The sequence below is a fragment of the Falco cherrug genome, chromosome 11 (genome assembly GCF_023634085.1).
Source record: "Falco cherrug isolate bFalChe1 chromosome 11, bFalChe1.pri, whole genome shotgun sequence".
Lineage (NCBI taxonomy): Eukaryota > Metazoa > Chordata > Aves > Falconiformes > Falconidae > Falco > Falco cherrug.
In genome coordinates, this window is record NC_073707.1 from 15,399,665 (window position 1) to 15,418,346 (window position 18,682).

General features: G+C 39.5%; 2 protein-coding genes across 2 annotated transcripts in view; one reads left to right on the forward strand and one right to left on the reverse strand.

Annotated features, from left to right (window-relative positions):
- The window catches only part of COL4A4 (collagen type IV alpha 4 chain), an 82,407-nt gene extending 68,959 nt beyond the window's left edge, over positions 1–13,448 (reverse strand). The window contains exons 1-4 of the mRNA XM_014283623.3: positions 13,380–13,448; positions 10,225–10,427; positions 7,659–7,698; positions 5,555–5,632 (exon numbers count right to left, since the gene is read on the reverse strand). Coding sequence (XP_014139098.2) covers positions 5,555–5,632; positions 7,659–7,698; positions 10,225–10,280 — 174 coding nt within the window. The 5' untranslated portion in view covers positions 10,281–10,427; positions 13,380–13,448. The remainder of the gene's footprint in view (positions 1–5,554; positions 5,633–7,658; positions 7,699–10,224; positions 10,428–13,379) is intronic.
- A 111-nt stretch (positions 13,449–13,559) lies between these two features.
- COL4A3 (collagen type IV alpha 3 chain) overlaps positions 13,560–18,682 on the forward strand; it is a 68,073-nt gene continuing 62,950 nt past the window's right edge. Inside the window, exon 1 of the mRNA XM_055723549.1 lies at positions 13,560–13,764. Coding sequence (XP_055579524.1) covers positions 13,681–13,764 — 84 coding nt within the window. The 5' untranslated portion in view covers positions 13,560–13,680. The remainder of the gene's footprint in view (positions 13,765–18,682) is intronic.

The window sequence follows — 18,682 nt, forward strand, 5'->3', positions numbered from 1 at the left end:
CCAAAGGAATTGAATGGGATCAAACTCTGGGGTCGCCACAGGACAGGTTTACAGTCGGTCAGTGCTAACTGCAAACATTTTTTTAACTATCTAAATTCTGTTAGAGCAGCCAGCATTTTTTGAGGCCTCTGATACCACACTGCAGGAGTTCAGGAAATTATTTCCCAAGTTAGAGAAAGAGGAGGAAATGGAGGAAAGGTTTCACTGTCTGTTGGACATATCAGGAGAAAATTAAAATCACACTTTATGGGAGACCAAAGAGAAGGAGGGGTAAAAACCCTAAAGCTATGAAGTTGTTGTTTGCCTCTAATTAAAAACATTGACTGCTACTGCCTACTGGAAGACCGTACATCTTGGCTGGAAGAGGCAGGAGAAAATCTTAATTGTTCTAGCCTGACACTAAAAATCACATAGAATGCTCACTGCTGCATATACTTTCACTAATGACATTCTCCCCTCGTTTATCTGTTCTATAGTTCTTAAATTAATATGTATAGTAGCACACAGGATGTGCGAAGAGATTTAACAGCACATTTTAATGGTGTCCTATAGAAGAAAGAGTCCTTTTGGCTTGTGACATGAGATCAAGAGATAAATACTATAATGTAAAACTAATTCCAGCAAGGCTGTAATCCCAATTAAAAAGAACTCGAACTTTCATTGTAATGTGGACAACTGTAATGATATCAGAAAGGGATATGCTACTCGTAATAGTGACATTTTTCAAACAGTGGTTTCTTGGTAATGAATAGTAGTGTAAATCTGTTTATAGTACAGTTATCTAAGGTTGAGAGAAATAAAAAACAACAGGTATACAAACTCTTTAAAACCCAATATAACAACCAATGCATAAGATTATTGGTTTTATGTAAATATTAAATAAAAGTTCAGCTATTGCTTCTACTTTTTTTCCAACTTGCCCAATTTCAGTACATTCAAGTATGGCCATGGCAGTTTCCTTTTCTTATTCCTATGGTCACCTTTCTACTTAAAACCTCAATGACCTTGTTAACTTAGAATGAAGAAGGCTTTCTATGTTGACATTTAAAAGATTTTCAAATGGACAACTAGAAGGAAAAGCCTTAATTCCCATTGCATTCACAGTCATTTGTACAGTTTTCTTACACTGTCCTGGTAACCACACCTTTAACTAATCATACTTAAACTGCATTCAATAAAATGGGTAGAAAGAAATGTAATTTTGCCAAAGACAGTAGGGCAAGATTTGAAGTCTTCAGAGTATGCTGCATTCCTGACACCCATTCTACTCAACTCATACACCTAAATATATTTAGAGTTTAATTTTACATGTCTATTCTCTTATTACCCTAGTTTTTTACTGTTTTAGTGAAGAAACATTAAGGATATGGGCTTACACAGCTTACAATGTTTTTAGTTTTACAAAATGTGAACATGCTTCCCTTGTCACTGGTAATTACAAATAAACAAAGTTGATTTATATCATCTTCAAGACTTTTGTTCTACCTTAATTTTAGTATAAATCTTTGTTATGGATTGACTGGTCTGCTCTAAACACAGAAACAACCTGTTTGTTCACTTCACTAGCTAAATTTCCAGTGACAATGCTTCCACTGAAGGTCTAAAATGGAAGGCAACATTCTAAAACCTGTAAAAGGGCAATGTCATCAAATACCTGTCATAGCGTTCTATATGTAAACAAAAATCCCTCAGATGAAACTAGTAACAATATTTTCCTCACAGTCCACTGACAAAGTGAAGCCCTTATCAGATGGGCACCCCTTAACTCTGAACCTATATAACTGCTGTTTTATCAGGAGATAGATACTCTGACTGCTCTAAAAATCTCCTTTTCATTAGTGTGTGGAGAAGGATGTAGGGAAGTAACCATCAGGATTGTGTGAAACAAACTGCTCTAGGTTCTTATGTAGATGTGTAAGTTGGACCAGCAGTGTCTATCTAGCACAAAGTCTGCATTATGATACAACATCGCATCTTTCCTATGGATAATAATTCCTACGTATTCCACCAAGTGTATAACAAATAATGCACTTTGTTGAACAGCCTCTCCCTCAGTGCACTTTTAAGAGAAGATAAAAGTTAACAGAAACTTTCCATTGAAACAGGAACTCTGGTAGTATTCAGCCAACAACAAAGATTAACATACAAATTGTCACGTTCCAGCTAGTCTAATGAAGGATTTGGTTGCAGTTCTTGGAAGAGTCTGAATAACATGTTTAATCAATTAATAATAGGTCTGACCTTGTGTGTTTCTACCACAGATGATACCTTAGCAGTACAATAATGAGACAATTTGCCCTTTCTCCCTGTAAGTCTTAGATTACCATGTTCAATGGAAGATCATGAAGGGAATACCCTACATCTGGCTCCCTGTGGTAAAAGAGATTTTAAAAAAAATAATAGATGGACTAGTCTACATATATCAATGTAATGCAGTACATATACTGATGCAGCTTACTCAGATGCTGCCTTTCTTATGCAGCCTCTGCAAAAACCAACTGCAGTATCAGGGGCTTAACAAAACCGTATAAAGACAGAATTTTGAGGGCTGCTACAAGGTTGGCTTTCCAGCTGGTTTGGATGAGATTACTGTTCCACTGCCTTTTGCCAGCAACTACATAAATTTTCTAGAAAGTTTTCGTGCTTTCAGCATGTTTGCTGAGGGGACCAACTCATTCTTAATTTTGACAGCTACCCTGTGCTGTCAAAATAGTGAAAAGGGAAAAAATATCATTCTAGGCAACCAGATTTATACTGTTGCCCTTATCTCAACTTCTTTACAGAGAAGGATTATTTAATAAACTGTACACTTTGAAATTTTAGGCTTGCATACTGTGTAAGGCCAGAGGTTTTCAATGATTATTTATTTCTTGCACTTTAAAAGACAGGATTGAGGAAGACATGAAGCTCTGAGGAACCAGCCTGGGAGAAGAATTCAGACAGAGAAGTAGATAAAGCAGATGTTTTGCATTCTAGGAAGCTAACAATAAGATAAACAAATCTTTTATTTTGTAATGGGTAGTCTCGGCAAAAGCTAGGAAAGCAAAGTTAGTGTGTCAGAGTGTACAAGCAAAACACATCAAAGTTTAGAAATCAACAGCATTATAGGATTATTATAGAAAATAATTCATCACCATACATTAGTACAGAAAATATTTGCAACAGTCTATCTGATGTGGTGTTTAGTTAAGCCATATTTAATGTAGGGTCTGATAAGTACTTTGATTTCTTGCTAGAGAGCTGGGTGGAGAGGAACCTAATGAAGTTCAAAAAAGGCATCGGGGGAGGAGCAGTCCCATGCACCAGCACGGGCTGGGGCTGACCTGTGGGGGGGCAGCTCTGCGGGGAAGGACCTGGGAGTGCTGGTGGGCAGCAAGGTGCCCATGGGCCAGCAGCGTGCCCGTGAGGCCAAGGTGGCCAGTGGGACCCTGGGGTGCACTGGGAGGGCCATGGCCAGCAGGTGGAGGGAGGTGATCCCCCCTCTGCTCTGCCCTGGTGAGGCACATCTGGAGTGCTGTGCCCAGTGCTGGGCTGCCCAGGTCAGGGGAGACTGGGAGCTACTGGAAAGGGTCCGGCAGAGGGCTATGGAGATAGTGAGGGGACTGGAGCATCTCCCTTATGAGAAGAGGCTGAGAGAGCTGGATCTGTTTAGCCTGAAGAAGAGAAGACTGAGGGCATCTTATCAATGCACAAAAATACCTTAAGGATGAGTGTCAAGAGGCTGGGGCCAGGCTCTTTTCAGTGGTGCCCCGCGACAGGACAAGGGGCACAGAAAGTTCCTTCTGAGTATGAGGCAGAACTTCTTTACCTTGAGGGTGACAGAGCACTGGAACAGGCTGCCCAGAGAGGCTGCAGAGTCTCCCATGGAGATGCTCAAAACCCACCTGGACATGATCCTGTGCTACTTTATCTAGGTGAACCTGGTTTATTAGGGGGTTGGACTAGATAATCTCCAGAGGTCCCTTCCAATCCCAACTATTGTGTGATTCTGTGATATTGATTAACGGAAATGATTGCATGAAATATAAATTCATTTTAAATTGGAGACACTTTAACCATCAGTGTGTGCATACATATTTCAGAGCTGTTTCAGATAATGGTACAATTCTCAGATTTACATTTTCATAGTAACATTTAATTTATTTTTAAATGTTATTACACTTCTGTTTGGCACTTAGGTCCAGATCCTTGGAATTACGTAGAAAACGAACTGCAAATGTGTGAGCTATCGTTCACTTTATCTGTGGTGGGGAGGACAGCTTAGGATGGAGCCACAACGACTGTGGTGGGCATGTATTATTGACTGATTATGGGCATGTAATTCAGAACTTCAAGGCTACTGAGAGAGAACCAGAATCAGGGAAATTTCCTCTAGCTTCAAAGTCAGTTGTTTTTAAATTGCACTTCAGATCAGGTTTTTGGTATCCAAATCAGTCTATTCAGTACTGCTGAGAGACACTGCAATGCTGCTAGTCAAAATACTTTTCCTGGAATGCCCTTTTGTTAACACAGTGTTACAGAGATAGACGTATCCTAGGCCCCTATTATGAAAATCCTACAGCATGGGGGACTTTGGTTAGACATAATCCTGGAGGATTTGGATAGGATCAAGGACACCAGAGCAGTGATCATGACACAGCAAAGCATAAAGCTAACAGCAGAAGCACAGGAAGGAAAAGGTGTGTCTTGCTTTTGTGGCAACTCAGGTTGTACACAAACAAATGGGGCATGCAGGTCTTCTAGAAACTGATCCAACATGTTCAAGCTTTCTAACCCTAAGCTTTAACATTAGCACTTTGAAAGAAAATAATTTCCATCACTAACTGACAATGTTTAAGTTGTTCACTAATCAGGACATGTATCTAAATAAGTCCTGCCCTCATATAACATTTAAACTGTTATCACTATATAGATATGTATTTCAGAAAGAACAGACAAGATAATTGAAATATGGTACAGTGATGACTAGTTTAACAAATAGCAACATGCACAGTTACTAATTTTAGTGTATAACATGAAAATGCCTTGACTTCATTCAGTGTTTTACAATTATTTACAAGGCAAAAACAATCCAGATTTTTTTAATATACTTAGTGCGATAAGCTAGTAATATAAAAGTCTGCAAGCTTTTCCAGAATCACCTAACCCAAATAAGAAACACCTAAGTTCTCATAAAACTAGTAAATGGCATAGACATTCTCTTTTAACTAACCTCTAAGTAGAAAATGAGCATAGATCTCTAAACTTAATATATTATTAAGAATGACCTTTGTCTAACTACTAGGCTGATCTCAAAGAATTCTTAACACAAAAAGGGCACCACAATTATTACAAACCTAATTTACAAGCAAACTTGGTTACAAACAATCTTAACTTCCTTCAATGACAGTTGTACTTTGTACCAGTGAGAGAATTATGCTAGTTTGCTATATTCAGACTTGTTTCTGTCTAAATATTGATTTATGTCAACCATATTGATTTTAAAGTACAGCAATGTGCACAAAATGAACAGTATTTACAACACTGATTATCACTACTTCTAATCGTCACTTACCCTTGATCCTTTTTCTGGAAAGCACCGACAAACTGAACAATCCTGTCCCGCACATGGGTCAATATATGCATATCCTCCCTAAAAATTAAAAGTTTATGGATTTATCAGTGTGCAACAGACAACAATCACTTCATCAAATATTGTCAACTGGACATATTATCCAATTAGATGATTTATAAGGCAAAAGCTCTTGCTACCCTTGCATAACCGCAGAGCAATTTCCTTCTGATGAAGAAACTTGGCATAGCAGCAAACATCAGAATATCATGTAGATCTTCAGCTTGACATATATGAACATTTTCCAATGCTTGCTTAATAGAAGAATGCAAACATCAATACTACATCTGAGATCCTCCTAACATACTTGGACCTCTCATCAGCATAAACATGCTGGCAAAGGAGAAGCAATAAGCAAAAGCTTATTACTGTTGCTGTAGAAGGTGAAAGACATTACCTACAAGTTATGTTAAGTAATGCTAAATATTACAGCTAAATACAATTAAGGAAATAGACTTCATCTAGAAAAAAAATTAACAGACTCAGATTTTCATTTGTAATAATATGAAATTTGTAACTCATCACATTAGGTTAGGAGATCGTTTAACTACAATTAATAATAAAAGGCAAAACAGGCTGAAGAGCAACAAGCCCACTCAGCAATAAAGCCTTGTATTCAATTCTTGTCAAATGAAAAGAAGAAGTATGTGCATGGTATTATTACGCATTGCCTACCATTAATTTACCTATTTCTTGTATTGAAACTTTCTGTCATTGTCCTCTTAATAGCAAAGAGGTGACTACTTTGTTCCATCAGGTTGCAATGAGGAAAAAAAGCATATTTTAGGAGAAATGAAAACAAAATGAAATGTAAATTCAGTAGATTTATTCTATGGTAAGTGAACAGGATTTTATTATTTTCTATTCCCTGAAATATAGTATTAAACATATACCAATTATACACACCATATGTATTTATAAACTCAGATGGTAGGAATGTCCACTAGGTGACATTATTTTTTCAGCAAAATTGTGTAAATTATCAAAGTCCTTTAGAAAAGTATGACAAGGACTTAAAAGACTTAAGAATAATTTAGGTAAACAAGTAAATAGTGATAACATGAAAATATTTGCTCAGTGTGGATTTCATTTTTATCAAGGTCAACATTGTTTTGTTACTGGTTTTAATAACCAACAGAACACCACAGGTTCATACTTTTTCAAGGAGAAAACACTGACAAATATTAGATAAGGAGGAACAAATCTGTTCTTTCTATCTACAATATTTTTAGAATATCTGGTACTCCCAAACCTCAGAACAAGAAGGTATGACAGTATCTCTCACAGATTGCTTCTCTTTCACACACTGGATTTCCCATGAAATTACTAATCTACTCCACACTAGTCTCTCACCTAGTTATTAAAAACTTGCCTCTACTGGAATGTCAGTGGAATGCAAGTTTCTAATAACACATAAGCTGTTACCCTTTGTTCTAATTGAACACACTTATTTTTAAAAAACTTTAAATTTTCAACAGTTCATTGAAAAAGGGATGACTTGGAGTGGGATGGGAATCAACAAAAAGCTTTTAAATATTTGAAAGAAACAGTGAGGGCACGGCAAACAGGTTAATATGGAGGACAGTACAGAGAGGAAAATAAAGTAGATATTGAGACTATATGACATATGAAATTTTGGCTTCAGAGATGGGAATGTACAGGGAGGCCAGTTTAAGATCTAGACTAACGTACAGGGAAGGGCTTGAAAGCTAATGTTTAATATATGCTATAATGTAAAGCCATTGAAGGGACTTCATGAGGAAGGAGACAGACTCAGTGCACAAGAGAATACAAGAGAATTTTAATGTGCGGCTTTCCAAAAGCATCTAAAGATGCCAGAGTTAGAATCTAGAAGAATCCAAAAGACAAAATCACAAAATAGTTAGGCTGAGCAACAGGAACAGAAAGTGAGAACTGCAGAAATACTGAAAGAAACATCACAGTTTTCCCACAGAAATATAGGTCATTTTGGTGTATGTAGTGTTACTTTTTTGAACTACACCATCATATCTATTACCTATCTAAAGTATGTATCAATGTCACTTACCCCGTCAATTTCTTGTGCTGAAAAAACAATCAGAAGCCACCTAATTGAAAAAAAGGAGAAAGCTAAATTAAAACTAAACTTCTACCATCCACCCTTCACAAAAACATAGCCTCTAAGTAGTAAGAAATGTGTATTAACACGATTAAGTACTGTTTGGGGTGATTATATAGTAAAAGAGTATATTTATAAGGGGTATGCACTGTCAGGAAATGGTCAGCACATGCTATGTATATTTGTCTTTTTGGATTTGTGAGTACAAACAGATAGGCATGAATAAGACCATGTAAGAGTTCTTGTAACTTCCCCCTTATAAGCTATTTCCAATCCCACAATTAGGAATGGCCAGAGAGAAAACATCCTAGACAGATTTCTCCACAAACACCATCGGGTGAAGATTGCGCAGAGCTAGAGGTGATCTGCATCTGCCCCCAAATGAATTAGCAGATGCTCTTTTCTTTCGCTCGGAGAGAGGGAGAGAGAGAGAAAAGGCAGGGAGCAAAGCAGTACTCAAACTAGCCACAACTCCAGAGCAGCTGCTGGGGAAGCCCAGCTCCATGCCAGCCATTGCTAGTGATCAATTATAAAGTTGAAATCATGTCTTTTATGATTTCTACATTCAAAAAACGAGAATAAATTAAAACAAAAGGTAGCCCAAAATTTCTTCAGCAATACTGGAAATAACCATTATTATTGTTAATACTAACATGATCATTAATGAGAGCTAAGGTGCTCACTCATTATATGAAGTGATAAAATAAATACAGCCATTATATATAGACTACTGTGTATTTATCCTCCAGGCTATAGTGAAGTCTGTATCAAAATTACTCCAACCCTGCAAATATTTAGGCATTTAGTAAATTTTCCCAAAGTCCTATTGATATCAACCTCTATTTTTTCTTTGTTATTCACATGGCCAACTCTTTGGAGTTGAGAACTGTGCCAGCAAACTGATGATTACTTCCCCTGACTATTAATTATTCATAGATTCAAACTGCAAATTATATAACCTGCACACGCACTGATATATACTGATAAACACTGACAAATCTAACATATTTTAGCCATTTCCATACCTTTACTTTATATGTTTTTTAAACCCATGTTGCCTGCTACTTTTTTTCAATCACAGATTTTACAGAAACAAAATATTTATGAAAATAATTAGTGGTAACTGAAGACAGAAGCTCATACTTGCTTCTAAAGTTAAACAAGGTAAATGAGAAACAAAGGACTGATAAAACAATACGAGACTGCCAGATGATCAGCTATAGCAGAAATGGTAGAGAAGTTTTGTGCATCCCAGTAGTTCATACTTTAATGCATCAAATAAGAAAGGATTTAACTTCACAGGGACATTTAAATCAGGTAGCAGAAAATAGCATGTTTATTCTGTGATTGTTACTAATTTAAGGCCATTTTTGCTTCTAACCTTCTGAACCTGAAGACAGTCTCTTAAATATTTTTTTTCCTGTATCAACATTGGCCAGGGGTGAGTATTTTTCATTTAAGAAAATGTCAAGTTCTTATGAAGCCCTTGCACAACTGAAATGGACATCTCATAATGACATTCTTGATACATGGTGCTGCAATCTTCCCCTTTTCCAGTCATATAGAGCAGGCATGTATTCGCCATATTAATCTCTGTCATTTCAAAATCCCTGCCTCCTGAAGCCAAACAGATGTTGCCTATGTACTCCAATCAGTACAAGACTGTAAAGGGTAACTCACAAATAATGCAGGAAAAAAGGCAAGAAGAGCTACCCTTGGAGAGGTGGCTGGGATAGAAGGCTGCTACAATGGGGAAAAACTGAAAAACAAGGACCCTGCGTTTACATAAACCAAATAAACATGAAAAAGACACTGGAGAGAGTTCAGGTATATTAGCACAACACAAGACCACCTAGCAGCGAGGGTGTCAGGTTCAAGCAAGGTACATTTGCTGGGCCAAGTTCCCAGCTAGAAAAGCATAATATCACATTCCTAAAAAGCCCAGTGCATGAAGTTTTATAAAGAAGGAATAGTGGATTGACTTTGCCTGGAAGATGTCATTGAGATAGAATCACTGATCCCACACCACTCTGAAAATTCCAGGCCATGGTGATCCTAATCTCCTAAGGATCATTTTCCTCCAGAAAGAACTCCTGCCACAGCTGCTAGGAAGTATTTCCATCATAGTCTGTAAAAGTTTTTTTCATGCCTTTTAATAATTCTCCCTCATCTACAAAATTATTCTGAGACAGGCAATCAGGTTTGAATTGTTCATTACTTTTCTCCAAACATATTCATCACTAGAATGTAGAAATATCTTTCCTCCTAAAATAGACTCAGAATTATAGTTCCTGCTTCCTACTATTTAAATAGTGTAGTAACTGAAATTTAAATGGTATAAACTTATAGACCAGCAATCAAAATCAAATAATACAACAAATTATCATATAGGCTTATCAAATTTATGACAGGCTACAAATAATTTAACTGGTTATTTCTTATTACTGTTAAATTGATAGCTAAGAATGTATCTCAGTGACTCTAGTAAAAAAATTTAGTGATCTGTAAAACTCACCAGGCAGCTGTGATAAGCCACGTAATCCGTTCAAACGAATCCTTTGTTAATGCCATTCACACTGATTGAGGATCTGTATATGCAGCACTTTTTATTTCTTCCTTTTTTCTTTTTTTTTTAAACAGCAGGTCTTCTCTTTCCTTCTGTTTGTGGATGGTCTATAAACACTGTTCCATATTGTTGTTGTTGTTTCCCCTCTGAACCTGTTTATATTAAAAAAAACATTTGATGGACAAACATGAATAATTACTGGATAACCAAAATATGTCTTAATCATTTACATATGTCATACTGCACAGCTTTATGTTGGCATTACATTATATTATTCATATTCAGGCTGCGTTTTATTTTTTCAGCAACTCAATTATTTCAAGGGGACTATATATGAATTTTTACAGATCAACATAAAAGGGTACAAGATTTCAGCCTATTATAAAGTACATTAATAATATAAATAAAATAAGCAAGATTGTGAGGCAATACAATACTGCAGGGACAGATAGCCTCAAATGGAAAATTGTAGCCAGTCATAAAGTGTTAGACTTTTCAGAAATTTGTTCCTGTTGCCCACTATCCATATCATTATTTAATTATCCAAACAGCTTCTGAAGATGAAGAAGAAATTGAAATTGGGTACATTTGCTTTATTATTAGCAGAAAACCTTTTATTTTCAAATTAAAATCCATTTTGATCCAAGCCATTGATACAGTTTGAAGTCATACTTAATGCATGATTTGAAGACTTAAACCATTCTGCTTGCTATTTCGTCATGGCTACGTAAAACCTATCTTTTTCTTAACAAGCTTCCAACAGTTTGAAGTGTTCAGCAGCCAATGCAATCGTATAAGGACTACAAAGTGTTATTTAGATTGATATATCGAATTGATCTAATGTTTTACAATTTGTAGTAATCACAACGGTTACTTCAATAGAATACTTGCCTAATTCAAAAGAAAATAAAATATCCCCAGCATAACACACTCAATACCACCAAAGGAATAGGTTTTATACAAGCATCACCAAACCTCAGTTCATAAAATTCTCAAAAGACAGCAGGGGAAAAGCTGGCACTATAATATAATCTACACATTAGGTTTCTAGACAAGGACCAAGACGACAGACAACTTCATTCTTAGAGTGTCTGATAAAATAAGACCACGAGACATGAGCCATAGTTGGAGGCAGACACACAACTACAGTTATCGAGATATGAAAAATTAGAGAAGACCTAACTATAGCCTCATTACATCCAAAGAAACCAACATCATGTATAGCAAGACCACTGAAGCTGCAAAGTCAAGGATTCAGAAGTTAGGAAATAAAAATTAGGGTTCTGTGCTCAATTTTAATGTGGTTCTTTTATGCATATGGTTAGGATAGTAATTTTAGGTATAAGAACATACATGCTGTTTTGCATAGGACTTCTGTCTCATTCATGATGGATATATTCCATGCTCTTTTCATCCTTTCCTTAAGCCCTATTTTTTCTTTTACAGTGGCCTATGAAATTTTGTACTTTTTACTAAACTCATACAGCTATAATGTTTCCCATAAAAATATTCCTTATCTGCAAAAAGAGAAAATATTGTTATCCTGGTTTTACCATAGAGAACTGAGAAAACAAAATCAAAGCTAAAATCATTAAGTATAAGTTACTGTGAAAAAAGTCAAACTTTAATTTCTTTCAGCTTTCAATTGGTTTCTAGTGTTAAGGTTGACCTCTCTGTTGTTCATGCACTGGTGGGGTTTTTTTCTCCCTAAGTACTTCTACAGATAGCTGCAGGTAGATGTTTTGACACAACTGATGTTAAGCCTGCCTGGCCAGCTGTTTTGCCAGACAAGGACATCTCTCTGAGTTTGTAGCTCACTGAAGATATTATGGATTACAACAATATCAGCAACAGTACTATGCATCAAGGTTTCATACACTTTCTTTGGATGGTTGCCATCAATTATGGCAGTAACAAGCAGGAGAGAGAACATCAATGGCCGATCTTACCTTTGTTCCAGCTCCACGTTACTTTGAAGTCATATATCTGTGTCCTAGAAACTCACATAAAGGCATATATGCTTTTATGTGACAATCTCATAATGCAACATTACTTGCTCTTTCTCAAGTATAGCACACAACTACCATCCAGTTGGGCCACACTATATAGCAGCCAGCAGCTCAGGGTCTGTGAAATAGGTGGTACCAGGTTATGCTCATGAAAGGCTTTCGGTTTTTAGTTCATGAGTAGTTCCGAAATACATTTATATACATATATTATATTGCTGTATATTGTTGCTTTTTCTGTATAATTTTTATAAAACCTGTAACATGGGATTTCCTGTACAGCATTCCTGAACACTACCGATAAAAGTAAGACCACAGTGGCTGGCCTGGCCAACACCCTTTCTAAGTTCGTGCCACCTCAGAATAGTACTTTATTTGGTGAGATGTTACTTTAAAGATGCAGTACTTCTGTCAGTGACATAAATGTGATAAACTTTACATATCGCTAACACTTTACAAATCACATTTCCATTCAGAAAACCTTTATATTGTGATAAGCTATGCGGAAAGCCTGGGGAGAAACATTCATCACCTATTTCTCACTGGTTTACATCTATGCAGTGGGGCAGCACTTTGTCCTTTCTGGGACTTCTTGGTCTCCGCTGTCTCATTAAGAAAACACTGGAGAGAGAGAAAAGCGTTGCTGAAAGGAAAACACGGCGGGCAGCGCCCGGGAGCGCCCGGCCAGCGTTGAGATGGCGCGGAGGGCCCGGGCTGCGGCCGGCGCTCCCCGGCACCGCCTCACACACGCACCCGGCGCTGTCGCCCCGCTCCCGGCCGGTGTAACCGGCCCGTTCTCCCCCGCCGGGCCGCTGCCGACGGGCCCAGGCCGTGTCCCTGCCCGGGCGGGTCCCCGCTCCCGCCGCGCAGCCCCGAGGCTGTTCGGGCGGCGCCCGCCACCTGCGCCCTCACGGCGGCGGGGGAGAAGCAGGCGGGGGACGGAGGCAGCCCGGTAACCTGGGACACCCCCAGCTGTCCCGGAGCGGCGCTGCCCCCCTCAGCGAGCTGCTCAGCCCCGGCAGGCGCCGAGACCAGGCGGGACGGCCCATGACGAACACCAGGTACTGTCGCCCAGGGCTGCCCTTCCGTGGCGCTCACCTCAGCTCCCAGGCGGGAAAGCCCCCGGCTCCTCGCTCACTCCATGCCCGCCGAGGACGGACGGCGGCTGACCGGCAGTGCCCGAGGCAGGAGACGCGGGGGGAGAGGAGAGGGGAGGAGAGGGGTGGCCCGGCCGGCCCCGCCCCGCCCCGGCCCCCGTGCCCATCCCAGGGCGCCGGGAGCGGGTGCGAAGCAGCAGCAGCAGCCCCTAGGCCAAAAGCCGCGGGCGGGCGGGGGGCAGAGTCCGAGCGCCCCAGGCCGAGCTCCGCGGGACGCCGCGCAGGCAACGCCGGGCGCGGGGATGGCCGGCAGGGGCTGCCCCAGCCGCCTGGCGCCACTGCTGCTGCTCGCCCTGCTCTGGCCGGGCCGCGCCGCGACGGCCGAGGTGAGTGAGCGCGGGGCGGAGGGGCCGGGGTGGCGCGGCGGGACGGCGGCGGCTGCGGCAGCGTCACCTGGGGCAGAGCGGGGCGAGCACCTGGCCCCCTCCGCCGGCACGTTGGCAAGTTGCGAGGAAGATGGGGTGAATTTATTGTATTTACAACGGTACGCCTCACCCGCGCCGGGTACCTCGCAGCCGGGCACGGCGAGGTGAGGTACCGTTACCCCTGCGCCGCTGCCAGGCAGGGATAAGCGCGGGCGGGGAGGCCCCAGCGCAGGGCGCTTCGTCACCGCTCGCCTCAGGTGCGAAGGGGAAGCACAGCGCGGCGGCAGCCTGGCCGGGGTGAGGGTGCTCCCTGCGGGGATGGGGGGCTCCGTCCCGCCGTGAGCACGGAAGGCGGCCCCGGAGGCCTGTCCCACGGGCAGCGCGTCGCTCTGCAGGGGCAGTGGATGTGGCGAGGACAGGGCGGTGCTGGGTGCGGATGGTCTCTGAGGTAAATGCGCTCAGAAGCAGCGCTCACCGGCCGAACCACCTGTGCTGCCTTCGTTACAAACTCGATTTACAGTTTGTCTTTCAGGTTTAATGAGTGTGCGTCACCGTTTGGTCCATAAATTGTACTGTAGTCATTGCCGTTCCTTTCTCCTCTGTCTGGTTTTAACATTTGGATTGTACGTTCCTAACTGGGAGATGAGCAGTCATCTGTGAGTGTAAATCGGTCGGTGTAGCTCTTAACGTTTCTGGCAGCTACCGAACAGAAATCTGCCAGTTTCAGTAAATTTCGGATAGACATCAAACACAGGAAACTGCCAGTTTCAGTAAATTTCAAGTTCTGTTTCTCCCATAATAGTCAACAATGTTAATTTCTCCTCACATGTGTGAGTAAAGCTCTAATGCAGTGCATCAGAATTTTTTACTGCCTATCAAAATGTTTTGCAGTTCAAGGAAAAAAAAAAATCTACTTTGTTATTCTGCTGTAATTAACTGAAGCAGACTAATTAGTAGTAATGTTTCTTCTGAAATACTGTAGCTTTTTCACTTGCCCATCCTGGGTAAAGTGTCTGGAAACAGCATAAGCACCTCACCAAACATGTTTTTCTTTCATGGCACTCTGACTAAATTGCAGTCAAGTTTAGTCATTTAACAAAGATCTAATTGTTTTGTTTGTAATGGAATTAAAATACCTCTTGGTTATTATGTAGAACAGAGGTACCAGACCTATTTGCAAAGTACGTGTTTTCTGCAGAGTTGTTTCAGGCTCTGCCTAGATCTGATCTTTGCTGTAAAAGCCAGATGTGGAAGAGGAATAAACTCAAGACCAGCTTCTGACCTAGTTTGTTGTTCTTTATTCCATTCTTCTCTTCCTCTGCTGGTACCTCCCATTTATTGCCCTTGTTTCTCCTAAGAGGTGGACATCATCAGATGTGCTTCTGGATAGCTGTTAACAAGTGCAGGCTGTGTACCAGGCATTCCTCCCCCCGTCCCCCTGAAACACACACTCATACTTTTTCTAAGCCTCTATTCCGGCTTGATCTTGTTGATCTTGTCACCCTGTTTCGTGTTTTTACCTACAAAGGAAGGGAAAAGGAGGTGTATCAACAAGTAAGACCTCGCATATGGCCCAGTAAAGCATTTCAACACTTTTTAGCAACCTCGGTAGAATCCCTGCACTTGTCTTTACAGAGTTTCACCAAGTGATTTTGGTTTGACACAATTAGATATGGATGCATCCGTGTTGTTACATTTTTTGCTTTATCCTGCGGTTGCTTTTATATAGGTTGCTTAAAAATTTTTTTAGTATCTTCCCATTAATTGCAAGGGAAGTTAAATCTCAGATTTGCTTTAGAAGCTTTTCCAAACTCAGCTCTGTAGCTATTTCCTTTTTGATCACCAAAGCACTTTGAAAATCCATGAGTAAATATAAGTGGATCATCTATATGCAAATTCCTTAGTTTTTCCTTTGTTAAGTTATATTTTTGAAAAATAAACATCTGAAATTGTTATTGTTGGACATGATGTTTTTTAAGATCTTTTCCAACATAAACAATTCTATGATTCTGGATATTTGCCAGACTCACACATTAGTTCATTAGCAGCCTTTCTGCTTAAGGTAAATTACAAAGCTCTGAGATACTAGTTTTGTAGAGTGTTGTTGTTACTAGATCCTTTTTTATACTTAAGTCTTAAACACAGGATTTGGGATGGTAGGAAGTGTCTTCTACAGAAAACTTGTTGTTCAAGCAAAGTTTGAATATGACCTACAAATTCAGTGGTGCTCAGAAAATTCAACAGATCTCATGTTGTTTGAGATTAGTTCAAACTAGATTGGGACAGATAACTGAAATCAGTTTAAGTTTCAGATATTGTAATTTCTATTCTTGTATGAAAATGCTGATATTTTCAAAAGAGAAAGTCTAATAACTTTCTAGATTATGAAGCAAATCAAAACTTTTAAAACAGTTTAAATAAAAATCCTAATTAAATATTAGTGCTAATGTTAATTGACATGAAATGATTGATCAGTAAATCATTGCATCTTGGCTGGACTGTCCATTGCAAAGAAATTGGTATTGTTTGTGTTTTAAAATTGTGCTAGACTTTCATATGAAAATAAATTGATATTTGATCAGCAAAATTTTTCTGTCTGCATAAATTCAAAAATGTTTCAACATAGAAAAGTTTTAAGTGTATGTCTCTTTAAGTAGTTTATTCTAATTATTATTTTTATTATTATAGAAGACAAGCAAGGAAGTCATTCATTTGTGCCTGCTGATGTCTTTACAGCAAATTTTGGTCCTTGCAGCCATTCACAGAGTCCAGACTTCTCTGCCCTTAGGAGGCTGAACTTTCTGGCACCTGCTAGGGAGTATTATTATCTGCATTCTTGGCCACTGGCACGCTCTAATCACAACTTCTGAAAACTCAGCAGAAGTAGCATCTTCCCATGTCAAAGGCTTTTCAGCTTGCTTGATGTATTCCTTCACTCCAAATACTGGTGTTATAATTCTTTGGATTTTTCCACTGTTCATTTAAAGGCTTTAGAACGACAACAATGATAATAATAATAAAATCAGTATTTTTCCACAGGGAACCTTCTTATTCCTCATTTCTGTTGTTTTCCTTTCAGAAAAAAAAATACTTGGCTTCTCTTTTTTTCAGTTTGCTTAACAGCAACTGGAACTAACACTGTCTTAATGCACATGTACAATCCAATTAATTCTCCTGAGTGTGTCTTGCCTTTTGATGACATCCATGTACTTCTTGTATGTCTTGAAATAAAACACTGATGTAAAAATACTCCCTGAAACTTGCTGTTTCAAATGACACTAATGACAGTCGAGTTCATTAGTATTGAATCGATTCTCTTTCTTAGTGGCATTATCATTTTTATGGTGGCATCGTGTTATCATGTGTTCAGAACAGGATAAAAAAGAAGTTTCTACTTGAGCAAGACTACTTGATAGCAAATTAGCTGTACCTCATGTTACTACCATTTTTTGATTTGCATTATAATGTAGTTGCAATTTTGTGTTAGCTCCCAGGATAAAATTAAGTGCTGTGTATTCTGCCTCTATCATTACTCTTTGTATTTTTTCATCATGTGCTGCTGGAAAAGGAGGGGAGATAGCAAACTCAGTGACTGTAGGACTTTAGAAGATCTTTTTTGCATTTCCTCTCTCACTTATGCTTATTGTCTGTGCCTTGATAGAAGTGTTTGTGTTTCCCAATTAATTTCATTTTTATGAATGTTAGAATTTGCCTGCAAATACTTATAAACTAGTCTGCTTTTCTTTGTGCAGTATTTTTTTCCTAATTATATGCAATCTGCATTGCTTTCACAAATGGATCTTGATACATGGCTCTGGAAGGAAAAAATGCAGTGTTTTAGCTCAGCCATGACCATATCCAAGGCTGGTAAGAATGGGATGCAGGCTGAATTGCTTTGTTTAACTAGAAGTCAAAATGTTGGAGGGACAAAGTGTCACAGTGAGAATGTTCCTCTTCTGCCAGCCTTTGGAAGTGCCCAGGTTCATTGTCGCACCAGGCAGCTGAGAAGGGAAGATGTGCACCTGAATATACAAAAGAGAGTTCACTGAGCGTGTTAGAAAAACAAGTCCTTTGTGAAGTGTTCTCTTTGATTTTGTTAATATGATCCCAGCTCTGAAGTCAACGGGGGTGTTACTCTGATAATTGGGACCAATTTATACCAGACTGTTCTGATCTTGATTGCCTCTATAATTAGTTGTAATTCAGCCATCATCTCTGTAGATGAACAGGCCAATGTCAGAACACTGCAGAGCAATGCTCTTCCTACTGGGCCAAGAGAGTTAGCCGAGTTGCCCTAATGTTTGTGCATGAAATTGATGGAGTTCTGCTGTCTTGTGCCGCTTGGAGGCTTGCTCTGATGACCGAGAAATGAAAAGTGTGCCTGTGTGTGTGCTGCATCATACAACTGAAAGATGATGAACCTCCTTAGGTGATCTGACTAAACACCTGTGAAAATTTGAACAGTTAATGCTTTATGTATACCCTTTTCTAGCAAATCTACAAAGTAAATACACATTTAAGCAGAACTGTTATAATTCAAGTTATTTTGCTGACTGAGGATCATTAAAGTGATCAAAGTAGGCAGGCAGACACTAGTTCCTTCTTCATTGCTTTGTATTTCATGTAGGTATATCAGCATTTTATTTTGAGATCTGTGCTAGCAATCTCTTCTGCGATACCTAGAGCTGATTTATCATAACATGTCTTTGAAACAAAATACTTTGCTATTAAGTGCAAGTAGTATGGGATATCCGGTCATCTGTTTTACTGTCACATTCTCACCCTACTGCCTAACAAAGTAATACTAGAAGGCTCAGTATGTTGGCATGGATTACAGGAGCCTAGGAGGAGGGTTGAAATACAAAAAGGCTTTTTTTCT